Source organism: Ammospiza nelsoni, chromosome 2 (assembly GCF_027579445.1).
Source record: "Ammospiza nelsoni isolate bAmmNel1 chromosome 2, bAmmNel1.pri, whole genome shotgun sequence".
Taxonomy (NCBI): domain Eukaryota; kingdom Metazoa; phylum Chordata; class Aves; order Passeriformes; family Passerellidae; genus Ammospiza; species Ammospiza nelsoni.
In genome coordinates, this window is record NC_080634.1 from 51,824,017 (window position 1) to 51,845,284 (window position 21,268).

The window sequence follows — 21,268 nt, forward strand, 5'->3', positions numbered from 1 at the left end:
CTGCTCATTGCAGGGGGTTGGACTAGATGAGATTTAACAATCCCTTCTGGCCCCAGCTATTCTGTGGTATGAGGTAAACAGAGGGAGGAAGTAGAGATGGGTAATCTGGCAGTAGTACAGGGAGCACCATCTGAGATACAGACAGGAAAGCCAAATCCCAACTGGGATAAAATCTAGTGAGAAGTGACAAAGGCAACCAGAAGAGCTTCTCTAAGTAAATAAGTGACAAAATGAAGACTAGGGAAAATGTGCACCCACTGCTGAATGAGGCAAGAGCCCTGTACCGACATGTAATAATTATTTGTGATTCTCAGTATTGCTTTTCAAGAAAGCTCCAAACTGGTAGAAGGGCCAGTCCATTGTCTCTGTGTGAGCTATACTGCCTACGTTAACAATTACTCTCAAAACCTGAAGCAAAGGAGATGATGTTTCAGGCCTGTTAGTTCTGCATGGAACTTGCTGACACTTCCTGACCTTTGTTCTTCACCCATTGAGTGCAATAAGGATATCTTCTTTCTGGCGGTGCTTACTGTGTCCCTTCTGTGCAAACCTGATACTGCTCCCTCTGACTTGGAGTAGGCTTTGAAGAGAGTAAAACTGTCCGTTCAGTACAGAACATAACCTCTTAGACTGTACTTGATATGAGGTCATTCTGTGTGAGTCCATTTTAGTGTTCATGGCTTGCACTTGTTTTTTAAACAGTGTTTAATAATTTGCTAAACATAATTGAATTAAGTGAAAGTGACAGGGCTCAGGAGCCTTTGATGCTGTTGAGGCCATCAGTCATGTTGCAATCTTCGTGGTGTTATTGCCCACATCAGCCCTAAAAGTGACTCTGCCTCTATGCCTCTTGAAGTCTGCACAACTCTATCCTTCAGTGACACTGTAAGGGAATTTTGTGTTGTTTTTTTTTTTTTTTTACTTCAAAGCCCTGTTCAACCTGGAGTGTCAGGTGAAGGCAACAAATCCCTTCTCTTGTTCATCCTTTACACTTTGAAGTAGTAGGATTGATGACTTTCTTGAATTGCTTTTAAATCAACAACTTACTTCTTTGAGATGTTATCATGTTAAATTCACCTGTCTTGTATTTTTTTAATATTGAATTTTATGGATAGTATCTCAACTGTCCTTTCTAAGTCTTTCTTTTTAATTTTATAAGTCATAAACAGTCCTGCAGAACTCAAGATTATACAAATTTTCTGTTTGTGGTTAGATAGAGCAGCTAGGTTTAATCTTGCATGTTTTTGTAGTAGGATTTTGATTTTAGTCTATACTAAGCATAAAATAAGACTGTTTCAGTATCAGAGGATGCTAACAGTTGCTGAAAGTACTGATATTAGATATGAACTTGAATTGAGATTTTCCTGAAATACATCTGCGTTTTTTCTTAAACTAATGCTCACCAAGAGAAAAATTATTAAAAACCTTTTGGAGCTTAGAATGTCATAGTTCTGTGCTGTAGAAAATTTGCCACACATCTGATATACAATATTTTTAGTGGTTGCATTCAAAAGGACATTTTGCTATTGTCTTAAAATAGAATTCACTTGGTCATGTATTACAGTGTCTAATTAATCTTAATTGGTGTTTGCCTGAAGCATGGATTTTGAGCTAGGAAAGTTTGGCAACTCTGGGAACCAGAAATGGGCTGGCTACTTCTTTGGCAGGACTCTCCTGCTGAAGGGGGACCAGCAAGCTGAACAGAAGTATCTTACTGATAGATGTGGTATCTGAGGGCCAGTATGGACTGTCCTCACTCAATGCAAAGCTAGAATTGTTTCATATGTGTCTGTAACTTTTAGGAAGTTTGATGGAAAATTTTTATTGCCAGGTTGGGACCAGGTAATGGTAAGTGGGAATAGGCTGTAAAATGTGCTGCCATGAAAATTACTTTGGGTTTGAAATTGCTTCTGCTAGCATAGGGGTGGCTAAGTTCACAGAAACTTCTTTCCTTTGAAGTACTTGTTTTTCAGTGATGCAAACTTATTAGATTTAGCTAAGTCAAATAATTACATAATTTTATTCCTAATTAACCTTCACAATCCGTGTGCTTGTTTTTCAGTAAACCTGACATGTCTCGCTTGAGGCTGGCTGCTGGGAATGCTATTGTGAAGTTGGCACAAGAACCTTGTTACCACGAAATCATCACCTTAGAACAATACCAGCTGTGTGCACTAGCCATAAATGTAAGGAAATTTGTTGGAGTTGTGGGTTATCAGCAGGTGTATGAGTATATAGTTGTTTGTTCTGTATGTTACGTATATTTCTGCAAATCTGGTTTTGTGCAAAATATTCAACCTTGGCATGAAATTATTTCTCCATTTCATAATCCTGAAAACTCATTGTGGATTAAAATTACATCTGTAGTACTGGGCTGTCCATTGGGGAAATACTGACTTAGAGTAGTCAAATGTTCGAATACTGATGAATTTAGATATGCAGTATGTATTTAAGTAATACCCCAGCTGCATTATAACATTACTAGAAGTTAAAATGAGATGATGTAAAGTATATTGAACTATGGTGAAAACAGTGATCTTGATTTCTCAATACTTGGATAGAATGTATTTGGAATGCAGAGGTCTGCAAAAATAATTAGCATCCTTCAAATATAAGAAGAAATAGGGATATATTCCTTAGCAGATGCTGGAATTTTCATCCTTAGCTTCTGCCTGTGAGCCCATAGTAAGGAAATAACTGTCAAGTGGTAAGTAGAGATATAGGGACCCTCTCTATTTCTGGCTTGTCAGCATAGCAAATTGTACATTGATTCATACCCCAAGAGTAAGGTGGTCATGAAGGGACTTCGGTTGGTGTTATTTGTGTAGCTGCCGATATTCTCCTGGCTTTCCAGAAGTCAAGAAGTCCTCTGCAAGGAATCCTGTCCAGAAGATGTCTGCAGCAATAATGATATGCCATTTTAGATTTTAGTTCCTGCGTCCAGCTAAAGCTTTAAAAGCTGCAAACCATTTTAAATGTTGGAAGACTTCAAATTGGCATGTAATGTTAGCAAATACAGAGTGTGGCTCCTGTGTGGGTATTGTTTACTTTAATACAGAGTATCTTTTTTAGTTTCTAAAGTTGCTTGCAGTTGGTTATTGTTAGGCTGGAAAAATCATTCCTTTACCAGAGTAAGACAGTCTGTATTAGGCTTGTATGTTGTTTTGACTATGTTTATGTGAATTTTAAGCTTCTCTGTTCCTATGAAAAGGAGCTCTTAGTCAGTTCTCAAACGCTATGAAAAATAAGGGAAATGGAACAAAGCTTTAAACTACTTAAGCAGATGAAATCTAGCAAAACTACAGCAGGAATTCAGTGGTAATAACTGAAGGTCTTTACACCCAAAGCAAAGTCTGATACTTTTCAGCTTTCCTATTCCAAAACTGAACAGAAATGTTAGTCTTGTCTCAAAATGAGTTATAAAGAATTTACAGTTCAGAACAAAATTAGTCAAGACAAAAATAGGCACTTGGTGTAATGACCAATAAGTTCTGTCTCTGCTCTGGAAAGGATACTCAAGCTGGATAATGTCATGCCAGACTAGCCTTGCCAATGTAGTGTTTACGTGTTCTGTTTTCTTGTGAACCCAGTGATCAAAATCTGTTCATTCCTTCAGTCATTTCCCTCCTGTGACAAATCTTTATTGCAAATGTTAACCTTGTAGCTCCTATCAGAATTTTGCTTCATTATTTTGATACTCTTTTTAGTATGTTCAAGTGCAGGCCCTTTGCCCTCCTCCATCTCTCACTTCTATCACTTATTTTCCAGCTATAACAGTCTTAACTGTTTGTGGATAGTCTAACAGATATGTTGTCACCTTTTTTGTGTCTAATGCTTACCTTCCCTGAAGTTTCAAAAGGGAATTTTGAGAGATAAAATTCAAATTAGAACATAATAGGGTTCTCAACATTTATAAACCAGTTAGTATCACATTTTACTCTAGCATTATAGCATACTTTGGACCGGAATGAACCCATAAAGATCATCCCATTAAGCTCCCTTGCTTCCACTAGAACAAGTTGCTCAAAGCCCCATCCAACGTGGCCCTGAACATCTCCAATGATGGAGTGTCCACAAGTTCTGTGGGCAACCTGTTCCAGTGTCCTGCCACCCTCACAGTAAAAAAATCTTTTCCGTATGTCCAATCTAAACCTCACTCTTTCAGTTTAAAACCATTGCTCCGGAGCGGGACACAGCACTCCAGATGGGAGTCCCATGAGAGCAGAGTAGGTGGTGAGAATTCCCTTTCTGACCCTGCTGGCCACTCTCCCTCTGATGCAGGTCATGGTTGGCTTTCTGGGCTGTGAGCTCATCTCCAGTTTTTCATCCACAAGTGACCCCAGTCCTCTGCAGGCCTGCTCTTAATCCCTTCATCCCTCAGCCTGTATGGATACTGAGAATTGCCTGGAGCCAGGTGCAGGCACTTGTACTTGAGATTCAAACCTCCTGAGGTTCCCCTGGGCCCATCCTTAAGCCTAATAAGGTTCCTCTGGATGGCAGCCCTTCCCTCCAATGAGGGAATAACACCAATAACACCACTTGGCTTGGTGTTATCCACAGGCTTGCTGAGGGATGTTCTCAACCCTCCTATCTGTGTAATTAACAAAGATGAACAATCCCTGTCCCAATATTCCCCCCTGAGCACACCAGTTGTTACTGATCTCCATTTGGACATTGATTTTTTTTTTGACCGCAATCCTTTGGACATGGCCATCCAGCCAGTTTCTTATCAGTTGAGTAGTCCATCTCTGAAACCCATATTGCTCCAGTTTAGAGACAAGAATGCTGTATAGCTGTGTCAAAGCCCTTGTAGAAATCCAGGTGGGTGACATCAATTGCTCATCCCTTATCCATTTGCACATTCACTTCATTGTAAAAGGTTAGACCAGCCAGGCATGGTTTTTCCTTTATAAAGCCATGTTGCGTGTCTGTAATCCCCTCCCTGTGGATATCCATATGCTTTGTCATTGCTTCCAGAAGAATCTGTTCCTTTGTGGTATCATTTCTGTCACTTTTCCTTCTTCATTTATTTATATTTCTTTGCCTTTTGTGACTTTGTACGTTGTTTTCTAGAATTTAGATTGTAAGCTCTGTCAGGTCAGGAATTCTGCCTTTCATTTTCACTGCAGCTTTTAATGGATTTTGAATACTTACAAATAACTTTTGTAGGTGTTTTTCAGGCCTTCTCCAATGTCCTTTCTCTCTTTCTTAGTGGAGATGCTCAGATGCAGAGTAGCTGTAATGGCTTTAATGATTTTTTCACTTAAAAGGGGTACTGGCTTTTTTTTTGAGATTTGGCATGTGCAAATATGCATACAATATGTTAATGCTTAGAGTGGTTAGTATTAGAATCTGTTTCTTGACGGTAGATACTGAATGAAAGTTTTTTTATTATTAAAACTTTCAAGTCTAGCCATAAATCAGGGAACAGCAAGGCCAACTCTAGTTTTGTGTTATTTAATTCACAGCAAAGATTCTCTAAGTGGACAGATCAGAAAACAGATTCAACAACAGGAAAAATCATACTTTTTAAGGCTTGTGATGGTTGCACAGGTTCTGCTGAGGTTCTGTGCTGGCACTTTTTTTTTCTGTCTGATGCTGCCATTTTGTAATGTTTAATGACTGGAGTGCAGAACACATAATTAAATTTTGTCACTAATTGCTGTGTTAAAGTGGCACTGGTAAACAGGGGCATTATTATGATGAAATGCATGTGGTTTTAGTAATTGTAAAATAAGTTGTATGTGTGTTTGGCCAATTTTATTAGTTTACCAGCAGCTGACTTCTGTGATCTCCAGAACAAATTTTGATGTCAACAGAGCGTCATATTGACAGACAGTGAAAAGTAACTGAGGATAGTACTTCAGTGTTTACAGGCTTTTTCAGTTTTCTTTGTTAACTCAAGGTGGTGTAATTGAGGAATCAGAGCTGTGTCTGAGTGGTACATGATGTTTTGCAAATAGGTATTTTTTAATGCTTTTAAATGGTGAACTTCTGATAAATTTGCATTAAATTCAGAGGTGTAGATATATAAAATTGGATTAGTTTATGGAGTTTGTGTATGCTGTTAAAAATAGCATACCTTGGTTAAGTTTTGTCTCCTTCTTAGTGTAAGAAATGAGTCAAATTAAGGTTATTCCCAATATTAAAAAATAAAGGAATTATAGTCATTCCAATTGGGCACACAATACCATCAGTAGCAGCCAACTGTACCTCCCTTGTCCTTGGAGACAAAGATGTTTCCCTGCTGGAACAGAAATTAGACATCCATCTCTTCTGAGCTTTCTAAAGGCTTTAGACATAGGTGATACTGGGGAGGGAAAGGAGGGTTCTATCTTAGCCTCCTGTGGGGGTGGATTTGCTGTAAGGAGACAAGAGATGATGAGCAGATCTCATGGTTTGGGTTTGTAGGCTTGGGTTACTTCAACTCTGGCTGCAGCAGGTGTTTCAGGGCTTCAGTCCACAGAGAGGGAATATTGCTTGAAGCACAAAAAGGAGAAAATGGGGCTTGATTGAAAAAAGTTTCTTCTCAGTTTCATTTTTGGTGGAGGCAGAGGGAACATTGTTTTATTTAATATGTGATCTCTTTAGATGCCATTTGCAAATTTTGCAGAGCCAGCGTTTCCAGTGGTTAGGTTTTGGCCCTGCACTTCCAGTTGACTGATAACTGGAAACCCTCTTCAGTCCTTTCTGACTTCAAAGCTGCCATTTGACTAAAATAGCTGCTTACTCTTGTTAACATTTTTTCTATGTATTTAGAGATAAATCTTTCCTCTTGACCTTTTTTTGGCAGGTTAAATGTGCCAAGCTATTTTGGTGACCTTGTTTACCTTAAACTTTTCTGTATGTTTTCTTCAAAGTCTTTTCTACATGTGTTTCTGTTAAGCTTCCTTGTCCTGTGTTGGGAAATGGTTTGTCATGTCTTAAATGGTATATGTAGGTTATTTTCATACAAAAAAATTTAAACTTCATGCCTTTTCTGGGAACACATTGCTGAATAAGCTGTAGAACTACATTTGCTGTCTTCATAATGTTTTACTTCATGTTGTTTGGTAGCTGTTAAACACAGATAATTCTCTTCCATGGTCAATTGTAGTGCATAGGTTTTCACAGTATAATGGAAATGCTTGGTACTCTCTTTGGTGTTTCACCTTATCTGGTAATTCTGTTGAATTTTATTCAGTTTTTAATATTAATGTCTTGATGAAAATGTGTGAAATCATAGCAGCAAAATTGACATGGTGGTGGTTACTGGTGGATAAAATGTTTTTGTGCAGATCTTTGACATTGACTCTACAAAGCAAGTGACCCAACTGTGAACAATTTCAGTAACTCCATGCCTTACTACTATGCTAAATTAGGCCTTGAGTCCTGAGTGTGGTATCTTCCTGCACAATTTTTGAACTTTAGCTCTTCTTCTGAGCTTAAAGCAAGCTTCAGCTGATTAATTCAATTAAATTGCTCTGATTTGGCATTAAAAAAAAAATTCTTGCAATTTCTATGTTTCAGTGGCTTCAAGGTCTAATTGGTTTTAACATATTTACTTGAGCTTCCATGCTTTATTTTACAATTTATATTGCTTTAAGAAAAGTTTACAGTTACCTTTTTTGGTTTTGTTTGTTTTTTTTTTTTTTTTTAATAGGATGAATGTTACCAAGTGAGACAAATATTTGCTCAGAAACTTCACAAAGGTCTTTCTAGACTACGGCTGCCGCTAGAATATATGGCTATTTGTGCACTGTGTGCAAAAGATCCCGTGAAAGAGAGAAGAGCTCATGCTAGGCAGTGCCTTGTGAAGAACATAAATGTCAGAAGGGAGTATCTGAAGCAACATGCAGCAGTTAGTGGTAAGAGAATAGAAGTCACTTTTTGCTACGAGTGGTGTAGTTCAAATAGAAATGTGAGTTGACTGAAAACATTGGTAGTTGTCTGGTTTTATACACAGAACCACTGTAAATTTGATTTGGAGCTATCTAATGAAAACTGAAAATTTTCAGGTCTTCTTCTGTCCAGATTTTATTTTAATTTTTTTTTTGAACAGGCACTGCTGAGGTCTTTGAGTTCTGTTAAAAACTGTGCAAATGCTTATGCCTAAATATATTGGAAGTGAAGTAATTTTCCAAGGCAATTATGTGTACTATTTGAACGTAATAATGTTAATAATGTTCTAAGTGAAGTGACAATGATTAATTTTACTTCAGCAATTACTAATAAGTAACTTTAATACATAAATGCTCTACTAAATAGACTGTCCTTGCACTGCTGTATTGAGTAGGATCTTGTGTTATTCCTGCAAAGAGCTATATTTGATGGCACTTCAGGATGAGTTGATGCAATTCCTTCTTCTCAGTGCCAGTGGTTGATCGTGAGAATGCTTTGGAAGTTATTATGGACTCATGTCAGCTATTTTTCTTTTATTAAGTCAGTCCTTTTGACTTAAAGCTACAGACATGCACTATTACAATGCTGGTACAGAGTCATAGGAAAAAGTAGGCCTTTTTGAAGAGCTATAGCAGTTTTGAATGAGAGGTTTTGAAAGTTTATTTATTTGAAAGATTACAGATGATTTGACTTTTGTGAAATGAAGGGAATTTTTTCATCCTTTTAGCCTAAATCAGACCTGTTTTGTGAATCTGATCTCAGAGATGCTGTTAGATAACTGACTTCCTTCTGTGTTTATGAATCACTTTATATTAGTTGAGTCAGTCAGTCTTTCTCAGTCCTCTTAGACTCTGATCAGAGAACAAGTCTACATACAAATCCTTAATGTGTCATTAATTAGAGTTAAAGAAAAAAGTGGTACTTTTCTCCTACTCAGTAATATGTAAAAAAGAAAAAATAAATTGAACAAACACCTCTAAGTAATTTTAAGATTATTACTCTTGAAAGTTGAAATCTCTTTAATTGTGTAGACAGAAAGCATAAGAATTATCATGTGTTTGAAAGAGGTGCTGCAAAGTTACTGTCAAAAATCTGTGGAAGAAATTAAGAGGAACCTAGGTGTTTGTGCTTTTCTTTATCTAGTAGGACCTCGAAGTGCACCTGATAAATTATTTTCTTGCTGAAATAATTGTGTGATGCCTTTGATTTGACATATGCTATAATGCATTAGGAGTCTGGATTAAATCTAGATTGCAGGATTTTTTTGAGGATTACAATCTTAACTTCGTGTCATTCAGATTCACCAGTCTGAGCTTTCAGCAAATAGAATGTCTTGAACTGTTTGTATCCTAAAATATCCATATTGCAGCAGTTCAGCCAAAGCTCATTTCTGGAAAGAACACAATATTTAAATGTGTCTCTCCCTCTGCCACTCTCTGTGCTGACCATGCAGTAACTCAGGCTGGTAATGATGGCAGTACCTCCTTTGGAAATCTGCATCTTTGCTTATTCCACCTATTTGTCTGAATCTATAAATGTGTGATTCTGTGATATGTTTTGTCTTGAAAACTTTATACAGGTGAGGAGGATATCTGTTGGATATTTTGGGGGGATTTCAGCTTTTGTTGAAAATATGGTAAATTTCTGCTTACCCTGCCTGAGGAAAACTTTGTAAGCACTAGTACCCAACAGTAAAACACCTCTTTCTTCCACACTGGCCTTTTATAGGCTGGCAGGAATTATTCTCAGCCCTCTTAAATTCTCTAAATTCTATTCAGAGTGGAAGCCACTCAAGAAGAGACTTATTTTGATTGTGTATCTTTTACTAGTTTCATCTGGGTAGAGACGTGTCTTGCATAGGAATTTTTATGTTCCCATGATGGGCTTTTACTTGAAAGACAGTAAGCAGAAAAATTACAAGAGTAAAGATTAATTTTTTTTTTTAACAAGTGTTCTTCCTAAAAGCTCATAAAGGACTCTTGTGAGGGGTTTTAGCACATTGTAGTTTTATGTGCTGGTAGGAAAGCCACCCTAGCTTTCAGGTAGGGTCTTCTTTCATTAGAGATAAAAGTTCTATTTTTCCCTACTGATTTTTGTCATGACAGGGTTAAATATAATATGTATCAATACTTTTTCTTTCCCTATTTTGTCTGGAACTAGTTCATTTTATTTTCCAGACCCAGTTGGAATTATTGTTATAGCTATATGAGAAATGGTCCAAGGCAGGAAGTTAGTGAAAAACTGAGTTTATGAGCTCTTGATTAGCATTCTATTGAAGTTGCTAATTAGTGCAAATAATAGTGGTTTGGTTTGTGTGGGTCATATCTAATACAAGCCAATTTTGCTAGTGTTCTGAAGTTTTAATTATATTCTTTTCCTTCCCTGCTATTTTTATTTTTTTGTTTAGTAATGTGAACAGCTGCTGGCTAAAATGCAGGACAGTGCTTGAAAACAAAAAGGATGTTTTTAAAGTTAATAGTGCAGTGTCAATTGAAACACACCAAAAACTGCTTTGCAAAGTATACTGGATTTCAATTACATAAATATGGCCTGAAAATCACTCTACATTGATTTTATAAATTATATATATTTTATGTAGACTGTGCATTACCCCTATTTATACAGATCTCTAAAAAGGGTATAGGTTAAGACTTGATGTATGCATGACAATTAATTTGTTAGTTTTGTAAAATCTGCAATAATGGTGTATTTTGTTTGATGCACACAATATTTCTCAAGCACATGCTCATATGTCAAGCAAGTTGTTCATATGAATGCATATAATGGAGGTAAAACTGTTAGTCTTCTAATGTATTTTTAAATAGTTTTCAAATTATTTTAGTGTATATAATGATTAACAGATGTTTGGACTTATTCAAAACTGAATATTGTATAGGTAAAAGTTTACTGAAAGAAGATTTTCCAGACTTGGTCATGCGCTTACTATCACAAAATATGGCATTTCAAAAGTGGAGCTGAGAATTTCCCTCTTCCCTCCACATGAACATTGAAGCCATGTCAATACCACAATATTGCATTTGCCACAAGCACTAAAGATCAGATGTTTGTGCCATAGCAATATGCATGGAATTCCAGGATGCCTTCTTCTGACCATTGTCTTGCCCGTTGCACAGGATGCAGGTTTAGTAACTTAGGTGTGCTGTGTGTCCTCCTGCTTCACTCAGGCATCAGGCTAAAGTCAGCAGTGTGGATGTTTGCTGAAAAATGTTTGTTTTTTTTTACTTTTGGTGCACAGCTTGTCCATCTGTTGTCCATGCCCCTTGGGAGGTGATCTGTGAAGTGCTGGAGTTCACGCTGCATGTTGTTGGTTGGGTCAGGGAGTTTGTTATCTTACAGAAAGTGTATTTTGTGATCATAACTCTGAAAAACTCATTGGCAACAACCCTTCCTTTTTGAACCCCCAAGGGAGATAGGCCTTCAGACTGTCATGATGGAGGAAAGACTTTCTTGTAGTCCTGCTCGGGATTCCAAAAATCTCAGAGAATGATAGAAAATATTTTGAATGCTTTGAATGTCACAATAGAGTTGTGCTGCTCTGTTTAGGTGGGATTGAGCCTTTCAAACTCAGTGCACTACTACTTTGTTACAGTTTTCATGTGACCTCCCACTCCTCTGGAAACAGATATTGTGGCAATTTGACTGTAAAATCCCTGCAGAAAGCCTTTGTTCTCTTGACAGCAAGGCTGCACACTGCAATGTCCAAAGAAATAGTAGTGACTTATCCTGTAGTTGTGCTGGTCTCACTTCTTGCAGTCAGCATGAATTTTGTGATCCATCCTCACGTCTGCTTTTCAAAGTCCTTCAGAATACAGGCTTTGAACTGAGGAAAGGATTGGGAGTAGGAGGTAACTGGAGCTGTATCTCAAGGTAGCTAGAGAACAAGCAGCCCTGAGTGAGAGATACTTAAAATCTTAATTGTTGCATGCATGAAACATGTGCACAGCAGCCATGAAATGAAATATCATAGAGAAATGATAGACCCACATGTGTTTATACCTTAATGCATGCTGACCTCAAGATTTGCCCTATCCTCCTCGGTAGAAAGGCATACTTCTTGGTATGTAGTTTTTTTATGCATCTTTCTTCTTCTTTTCAGAGAAACTGTTGTCACTTCTACCAGAGTATGTTGTTCCTTATACTATCCATCTTCTAGCTCATGACCCAGATTATGTCAAAGTCCAGGACATTGAACAACTCAAGGACATTAAAGAGTAAGACCACTTTTAATAGTGTTATTTCTAACTTTATTCTAAGTGGAATTTTAATTAATTGCTGTACTCTGTTACACAGTCCAGTGTGCATAATGATGCCAGTAACTTCTGGAAAATATTGAGAGAAATAGTATAGGTGCTTTTTTAGCCCTCTGTGAGATTTTATAGACGAACCTTTCACCTTCTGCTCATCTTCATTTCATTTTTCCAAAAGAACTGTTTTCTCAGAATTAGACTAGTTCATAATACTAGTAAAAGCTGGACGTAATCATGTTCTCAGATGTGCTTTTTAAAGGGATTTCTTTTGTGCTTTGGTTCATGTGGGATACTTTATTTCTCCTCTAGGTGCCTGTGGTTCATACTGGAAATATTAATGGCTAAAAATGAAAACAACAGTCATGCCTTTATCAGAAAAATGGTAGAAAATATCAAACAGACTAAGGATGCTCAAGGACCAGATGATCAAAAAATGAATGAAGTAGGTGATACTTTTTGATTCAAATTTGCATTTAATTCTGGCCTGGTAATGTGAAGGACTTGCTTTTTGTTTATACACCAACTTGAAGATGTCTTTCAATAGAATTGTACGTATGAAAAGATATTTACTGCAGTCATTATATTTATTTTAGTTTAGATAGCAGTTATTTTCCTGTGCTTCAGTAATTCTTGCACATTTCCAAGGGAGTCATAATAGTTTTCAGTTATTCTGTTTCTGTCTCAGTAAGATTACTAAACACTAAGTTTAAATAGATACAAACTATAAAATTTACTATTTAGATCATCCACTAAAGTGCTTTTTAGTATTTCATTTCTAAAGTGCCACAGTAAATTTTATAGAGGAAGAAAAATACATTAGAAATCTCTGGTATTGTGTAGTGCATGTATCAAACCTTTTTTTTTTTTTTGTGGTTTTAGCATCACATCATGTCCAGATTTGTCCCTTTTCTGCTTTTCCCACAGAAATGTGTTTTGGGGAGTGGGTTTGTGGGATGTGTGTGCTCATTTGATTAATTTTGTCTTAGAAACTATGGCAAGCATTACTCTTAAGTGCAGGAATACCATGAAAACCATCAGTCTTCAACTGTTAGACTCACAATGCTTTTGCTTTTACCATCTGTATTTTAGTATCCTTAGATACACTGTTTAAGATGCAGGCTAGTGTTAAATATTTAAGATGATTGCTTTTGAACTGTGATTTCTTGTGGTCCTGTGCATGAAAGATACACTGTCTTTTTTCAAGATTTTCAATGAACTGGTTTTTAAATTTTATTATTTACAGAAACTATATACAGTCTGTGATGTAGCAATGAATATCATTATGTCAAAGAGTACAACATACAGTTTGGAATCCCCTAAAGACCCTGTACTTCCAGCCAGATATTTTACTCAACCTGACAAGGTATATTTTGGCATTTAATTTTTCTTGAGATAAGTCTGTTTAAATATTTGCTAGTTGTAATTCACAGTTGTTTTTCTTAAATATTTCTTGTATCTTCAGACTTCTCCCTCTTACATGAAAATGTGTGTTGAAAATGTATGTATGTGTATGTTTTCATAAATATATATATGTGCAGACACCAATTTCTCTTCCCTCCTACTCCCATATTACTGTTCTAGTTTAAAAAATCAAGAGCATAAATGATGTAAATTAAATCTTTCAGTACAAGCTCCAGAATGTTTATCTCTTGTTCGCTGATTATTGCTGTAATTGCCCCCACCCCCTTTTTTTACAGAATTTCAGTAACACCAAAAATTATCTTCCTCCGGAAATGAAGTCTTTTTTCACCCCTGGAAAGGTAGGTATGGTATGGGGGGGCTTGAGGTTTAGTGCTATGTTTGTGTTCTGGTTTGTCTTTGTTTTTGAAGTGACAGTTTTGTTTTCTTTGTTTGTGGGGTTTTTTGGTTGTTTTGTTTTTTGAAGAAAACTAGCATGTAATTAGCTAATCACTATGTTTAAGAGAACCAATTGTTTCTAGGTATAGAGAAAGAGATGGGTGAAAGGAAAACTGCTGCTGTCTATACTAGGTGGTGGCCACAATGGGCAAAGCCTGTTGCCTTTAGAAGGAGAGAATCCAAAACCACCCCAATGTAGCCCATAATATTTGTCAAGTTGACAAAATAGTTAACCTTTTTAGACTGCTGAAGACTACAATGTTGCATACAAAGTGGCAGCTGTGAAAAACTCTAACAGAAATAATTTTAAAAGTCACATCATTAATGTTTGGCAAAGCTGAAAACCATTTTACAGTACCTTATAAGATAATTGACTGTTCTATAGTTTTGTTAATTTATTCCTTCAGAATATGCATTCTATTGAATGGCAGTGTTCTTTCTTCACTAAAACTATAAACCCAGGTACTCTTTAGGATAAAATTAATATCTGGTAAAGGAAGTGACAAACTGTGGTTTTCATTTGGATTAATGCATCCTGTTCCAGATGACAAGAAACATTAATTTGTTACCTTGTGAAAGAAAGAAATCTTCATTACTCTTAACTTTACTAATGAAGCATTAACTGTCAGATAGTAACTTAATAATAAAGGAGGAGTGCAAGCTAGGAAAAGAAGCAGATTTCTCTTTGAGAAATTGAAAGTCAACATCTATGGATTGGAATAGATCATAATTGAAATTCTTTTGAATCTGAAGTTAACTTTTATATTATTTTAAATTTCTAGTGCTGAGTACTCTAGCTCTTCTTGTGTTGTTTTGACACTTTGTAATGCAAGAGGTGTATTTGACCACAAAAATTTTCAGTTTCTTCACTATCATGGGAGGAGCATGAAATGAAAGTTGGTTTGGGTTGTCTTATTTTTGCAAGCGGAAGACTGGCTTGGGTGAATGTTAGTGGAGTGGATATAAGCAGATAACAATAAGGGCAGGAAGGCTTTGAGTGTAGATTCTGTGGAAGGGAGGAGCTCTTTGTGCAGGCCCTCTTAGTCCCTCCTCAGCAGAAAATCCAGTTGGGTGTGAATTTGAAAATCTCTTTGCTTTTGAGCTCTTTCAGCATACACTGATTAACATTTAGTTCTAAACTAATAGAAGTAAATTGTTAAGCTGGATTTAGTTCTCTAAGGTTTATATTTGGAAAGCATATGCTATTTTTTTTGTGCTCAGTGCAGAATGAATCTTTCTAAGTGTAAAATTCCCTCTGGCTATAAAAGTATAACCAGAACTTCCATGGTCTGTAGCTCTGAAAAAAGAAACACCCAAGGCTGATATGATATGCATGTTGAACTTTTTGTAGCTGTCACTAACTGCAGACATAGTTAGAATCTAATATTGAAGGCGAAGATGGATAATGAGAGATGCAGGGAATGGTCTTTAACTCAAATTTTTTGTACATGGGTGTTTGGCATTCTCTTTAGGAATAATTGAACTCTTTCAGCTCTCTCAAAAGTTAGTATGAGCTGGAGGTGGTTGGCAGGTCTGAAAGATAATCCAGTTAAATTAATAACCTGAAGCTCACCAGTGTCTGGAAATTGTGGCACTTAATAAAAGCCTAACATTTTTAAATCTGTGCAAGAAGTATCAGAATTTTCTCCACAGTATTTGGCTCTTGAGATTCTCATTTATTCCCCGTTGAGACTAACGTGGTTGCCAGTAATGTCTCCTTTGCTGAAAGGGCTCTTGTGCTGCTATTTCTGCTTTGCTGGGCCAGGTGCTTTTCTAATGCAGATGGGGAGCTGGTTCAGGTAGATAAATCAGCAGAAAGCAAATGGCACACAAAGTGACAGTGCCTGACTGCATGGTGCAGTGAGCAGTGAGCATACAGCACTTCCAATGAGAGGAGAACAGAATCCAAGGCTAGAGAGAATACCAGCTTTGGTGGCAGCTACTTCTTTGATTGCAGCTCCCTCAGCTTCCTTCTGGTGTCTGTTGTAGCCTTCATACAAAAATGTTTATCACTTTGTGTTAAAATTAACATAATGATTGCAGAAAGTGAAATCTGTGACTATTTTAAGCATAGTACATGTTAACAATATCTGAACATGTAGCTTAAAATAAAGGAAATATATTTTTGGTTTCAGCCCAAAGCAGCCAATGTTCTTGGAGCAGTTAATAAGCCTCTTTCGTCAGCAGGCAAGCAGTCTCAATCCAAATCTTCACGAATGGAAACTGTAAGCAATGCCAGCAGCAGTTCAAATCCAAGCTCTCCGGGAAGGATCAAAGGGAGGTTGGTAGACAACAAAGGATCTTTGATATTTCAAATATTTGTAATGGAAACTTTGAATACTTCTATAATGTTTTCTAAGTAAAAGACAGAATTCTTTTATCTTACATTGAAGTAAAGTTAAGTACCACATTGGTATAACTGAAACCATGAATATGGCTTTCTAACTCCAGAAATAAATTTTCTTAGAAAAACCCAAACCAACAAAAACCCACCAAACAAAAACCCACCAAAAAACAAACAAGAACACAAAAAATAACAAAAAACCTCCAAAACAAAACAAAAAAACCCCAAACTCCAGAATCAAATTACATCCAGAATTGGCTGAAGGAGAAGAGGAAAGCCTCATGTATTTTAAATTTTTTGAGGGCAGGGTTGGGATTTTTGCTTTATCCCCCCACATGTATATATGTACACAGGTGTGTGTGTGTGTGTACACACAGCTGCAGTCCCTGGGAACCTGGCTGTAATGCTACAAACACATCCCACCCAGGAAGGACTGCTAGACCTTTGTAGTGGTCCTGCACGACTTCCTCCTCGAGTCCTGCACTTTGCTGGACTTTGCAGGCAAATATTTTTGGATTTTAGGTTAGCTTAGTGATGGAGAGGTGAATGCACTGTAATGCTATATGTCATCTTCTAGTTATCTGTCTTTAAAATTATGGCTTATTTTGTGCCAGTTTTGTAGGTTATTCATCAGTTTGTGTATCTTATGTTCGTTTTTTTTTTCTTTTAACTGAAAGTCATATTGTCACTAGTTGTTTTTTTTTCATGGACAGTGAGAGATTGTATAGCCTCCACTATTTGTATTTTTTTCTACTGTTTCGCATTCTTTCAAGACTTAGGAAATGTTATGTTTGAATTTAAGACTTCTCATTTGGTACTGGTGTGACTATTCAATATATAATATTAATTTTAAATGTGGTGCAGTGTTTTACAAGAAATATTTCTCCACTGGAAAGTCTGCAGAAAGGCTTATTTCATACATGTCATGCAGGTTCACATGCTGCACTGTATTACTGGCTAATGACAGGTTCTAGGACTCCAGATTCTTCTCTGTATCCAGCAAAACAAATCTGAGATCAAATTTTAAAAAATGCTGCACTCACAGCCTAACATATTCTGTCATCTTCACGATCTCCCCAGTTCACTGAAGTTTAAGGGATTAGTGTTTTGGGTGGAGATGCCAAAGACAAAGAGAAGAGATGGGAAGGATTCAGGATGCATGATATTTCCAGTTTAGTCTGTCTGAATATGTACAGGCAGATTTGCATCTTTTGAGAGGATGTATAAAACCTAAGCTTCCCATTACATCCCAGTTAATACAGATTGTACATCTGTAGGAGGGACAGAACATCTTTCACTCGCTATGCAGTGCCCAGGCCAGGGAGTTGAGTTTGTGTGTTTCAGCACCACTTTTCATTTCCACACATAGCGTATCTCTTTTCATTAAAAAGCATGCACTGGTATTTAAAAATCTTGCTTCTACAGATGAAATTAAATTACTTGTGCATTGGCTTTTGTGCATTACCTTTTATCTGTGGGTCTTGGTGTTTTACATATGCAGGAGGCATTATTGTCCACAATTGCATTTATAGAAACTGAAATAAAAATTAAATTGCTGCTGCAAAAAGCAGAGGGAAATTTGAATTCCTGTTTTATTGCCTAAACCTTACCATAGGAAGATGTGTGTTCTTTGGCTGGTCTGTCTGTGGGAATCTTTGATGGCTATAGGAAAGTGTAGGCAATTGTATGCAAACAAATCTCTTGCAACTCACACTCTTCTGTTTAAAAAGGCTGCTTATCTTTCCCAGTGAGAAAAGGAAATTGAATGTGGTTTTGATCCAAACATTTGTCTTGAGACTTAAAGGATGTGGCTTGTGACCCTTGATATCTATAGTACCCACAGTGAAAGGTTCCTTCTGCCAAATTGTTTTTGGTTTATTAATAGATTTTTTTAATGAAAATTGTTGTCCTCAGTATTTTTTTAATGATTACCCAATGTATTATAACAATGAGGGAAATATACATTTATTCATCCTAGGCTTGACAGTACTGAAATGGACCACAGTGAAAATGAAGAATTCACACTGGCTTCACCCTTACCAGGAAAGAAAACTGACAAAAGGGACGACTCTGATCTTGTAAGGGTGAGCTGTTAAGATTCATGTGATGATATTTGAGATAATTAAAAAATATGTTGAAACATGAAAATGAGCTGATATTTTAAACTACTGGAAAATATGTTTAGAGTTGGATATGAAAATACAATGAAAAAAAAGGTTCTGTTTCTCATAGAGTCATATAGGTTGCAAAAGACCTTTAAAGGTCATCAATCTGGCCATTAACTCGGAAGAGTGAAGTCCACCTTGAAATCATGTCCCTGAGGTTACAGAGGTTTAGGAGAGTGGTAGTATCCTTACTAATTCTTACCAATGGAGATATATATATGTATCTATATGTAGTTCAGTAATAAGAAAGGTTCCTAATGAGGATATAAAACATCTCACTCAGATGTAGTACTTTAATATGTAGAAGAAGTTGCAAGCTGGCTAAATATTACGTTAAGCAGTATTTATACCTGTATCAGAACACAGAAAAGTAAACCACAGAAGAAAACTATAATTGTATTGTAATTCTAAAAACAGGTCAGATAAAATAATAATTTCCCTTACCAGTAGTAAGTTTCACTTCTTTGTGCCTTAATAGCAGTTGACAGTCTGCAAATTTTGTAGTATTTGGGATACGCATGAGAAAGTAAAAAGATCAGATTTGCTAGAATTGGATTTTCTAGGCTGCATTAAACATGTCCTGTATCTGATGTCACTGCTGCTTTATTTCTTTTTACTGTCTCTGACATTTCTCTTTTCTCTCATTTTGTCATTCTAGTGCATTTTTCTAGGTTGGTTGGGACATAAGCTACTGACTAGTAAAAATTCCTGAACTTTTGCTTGTCTTGAAGTATAAGTAACTATAATACACTATGGGAAAAGCAAACCAGTTTATAACTAAATAAGAAAAATCTGGAATCTCTCGTCAAAAAAAAAAAAACACAAAACACTTCTGTAAACCCTAAAGTCTGAGAGTCCAGACAGCTCCTGGCATGCAATTCATGTTTAGAAGCATTAGTTGAAATAGTAACTACTGAGAAAGCTCAGTGATAAAGCAAATACAGGTCAGTGTCTTGAATACTTTTGAGAGGATCATTCCACTTCAAATCTGTAAGCAAGTTGCTCAAGATGGTGGATTCAGAATACATTTTGGGTTTTTTGGAGATGGGGAGCAGATTACAGCAAAGATTATCTGAGAAGCAGGATTTTCATTGCGTAGCAGAAGGTCCATGTTCTAAAGGTATTGCTCTTCAGGATATTTGTCTAGATTAACACCTTAGATTAACAGATTAACACCTTAGTTCTAAGGCTGTGGGACACTGTTTAGCCCCAGGGAGAAATTTTACTTTGAGAATTGGCAGCAGTTACTTACTGGCTAAAAGGAGCTGCAGTGACAGATGTGCATCTGCAAAAGCAAATAAAATGGGGAATAACGAGAATGTCACTGAAGAAATGAACTGACAGGAGATGTCATCATTGTTCAAACATTTTTCTTATTTTCTTCTAGGGTAATTTTTTGTCCTTCAATTTCTTTTCCTTTTTGCCTTCATATCCTTCCTATATTTTCTTTCTGCTTTTCTTGAAAAAAGTTTTTGGTTAAAATGGAAACATGAATGAATATGTAAGCTGACCTGTATGTTATGTCATAAGGCAGATGTACGGGGAAAAAAAATCTTCGTTCAGGTTTTAAATTATGTATCTCTGTTTATGTAGATGAAATTTCAACGTGGTAAATACTAATAAATGTGTTGAAATACAGTAGTGTTACTATGAAACAAACATTGGTATGAAACAGAAATAGTGTAGATATTTGGACCTTTGGATAATTTCATGATGTGAAATGAAAGAGTCACCCATGAAATGGTGGATAGGTAATATTTTCTGCTTTTATTTTTCGGAGGGTTGGTTGGGGCAATATTGCCCTAGCAGCTGCTTACTGAAATCTTTGCACTGTCTATGGCTCTTTACTGTGCTCTTTAGAGAACTAGAGCATGGAGAGAAAAAGGAATAGTTTCTATGAATATGTTTTCAAACCTTGTGATTCAGAAGGGGTTCTATCTTTGTTGATATGTTAGAGGAAAGGGCTGCCATCCAGTGGAACCTTGACAGGTTTGAGGACTGGGCCCAGGGGAACATCAGGAGGTTCAAGAGCTCCAAGTACAACGACCTGCACCTGGCTCCAGGCAATCCTCAGTAGCCATATAGGCTGAGGGATGAAGGGATTAAGAGCAGCCCTGCAGAGAAGGACTCTCAGGGTCAGTCATGTATGAGAAATGAGACACAAGCCAGCCATGTGTGCTCACAGCCCAAAAGCCAACTGTGTCCTGGGCTGATCAAAAGGAGATTGGCCAGTGGGGGCAAGAAGGGGATTCTTGATGTCTCCTGGGACACTCATCTGGAGTGCTGTGTCCAGCTGTAGGTCCCCATTAGAAGACAGACATGGATCTGTTAGAGGAGACCCAGAGAGAAATGCCACTGGAATGATCATAGGGCTGGAACACCTCTGCTAAGAGGAAAGGCTGGGAGACTTGGGATTGTTTAGCTTGAAGCAGAGAAGGCTCTGGGAAGACCTTATTGCGGCCTTCCAATACAACAGGGGCATGTAAAAAAGATGGAGAGAGACTTTTGACTTGTCCTGTAGTAATGAGACAGGGGGGAGCAGTCTTAAACTGAAAGAGGTGAGGTTTAGATTGGACATAAGAAAGGGATTGTTTACAGTGAGGATGGTGGAACACTGGAACAGATTGCCCAGATGAGTTGTGGCCCTGTCATTGGACATGTTCAGGGCCAGGTTGGATGGGGCTTTGAACAACCTGGTCTAGTGAAAGGTGTCTCTGCCCATGGCAGGGTGGTTGGAATGAGATGATCTTCAG

General features: G+C 37.1%; 1 protein-coding gene across 3 annotated transcripts in view; it reads left to right on the plus strand.

Annotated features, from left to right (window-relative positions):
- PDS5B (PDS5 cohesin associated factor B) overlaps nt 1-21,268 on the plus strand; it is a 102,919-nt gene that overhangs the window by 72,691 nt on the left and 8,960 nt on the right. For 2 of the 3 annotated variants that reach the window (XM_059493342.1, XM_059493344.1), the window contains exons 24-31: nt 2,063-2,186; nt 7,643-7,847; nt 11,999-12,113; nt 12,459-12,591; nt 13,393-13,512; nt 13,847-13,909; nt 16,142-16,287; nt 18,329-18,434. In XM_059493342.1, the coding sequence (XP_059349325.1) occupies nt 2,063-2,186; nt 7,643-7,847; nt 11,999-12,113; nt 12,459-12,591; nt 13,393-13,512; nt 13,847-13,909; nt 16,142-16,287; nt 18,329-18,434 (1,012 nt within the window). The remainder of the gene's footprint in view (nt 1-2,062; nt 2,187-7,642; nt 7,848-11,998; nt 12,114-12,458; nt 12,592-13,392; nt 13,513-13,846; nt 13,910-16,141; nt 16,288-18,328; nt 18,435-21,268) is intronic. The other variant, XM_059493343.1, reaches the window with a different exon arrangement.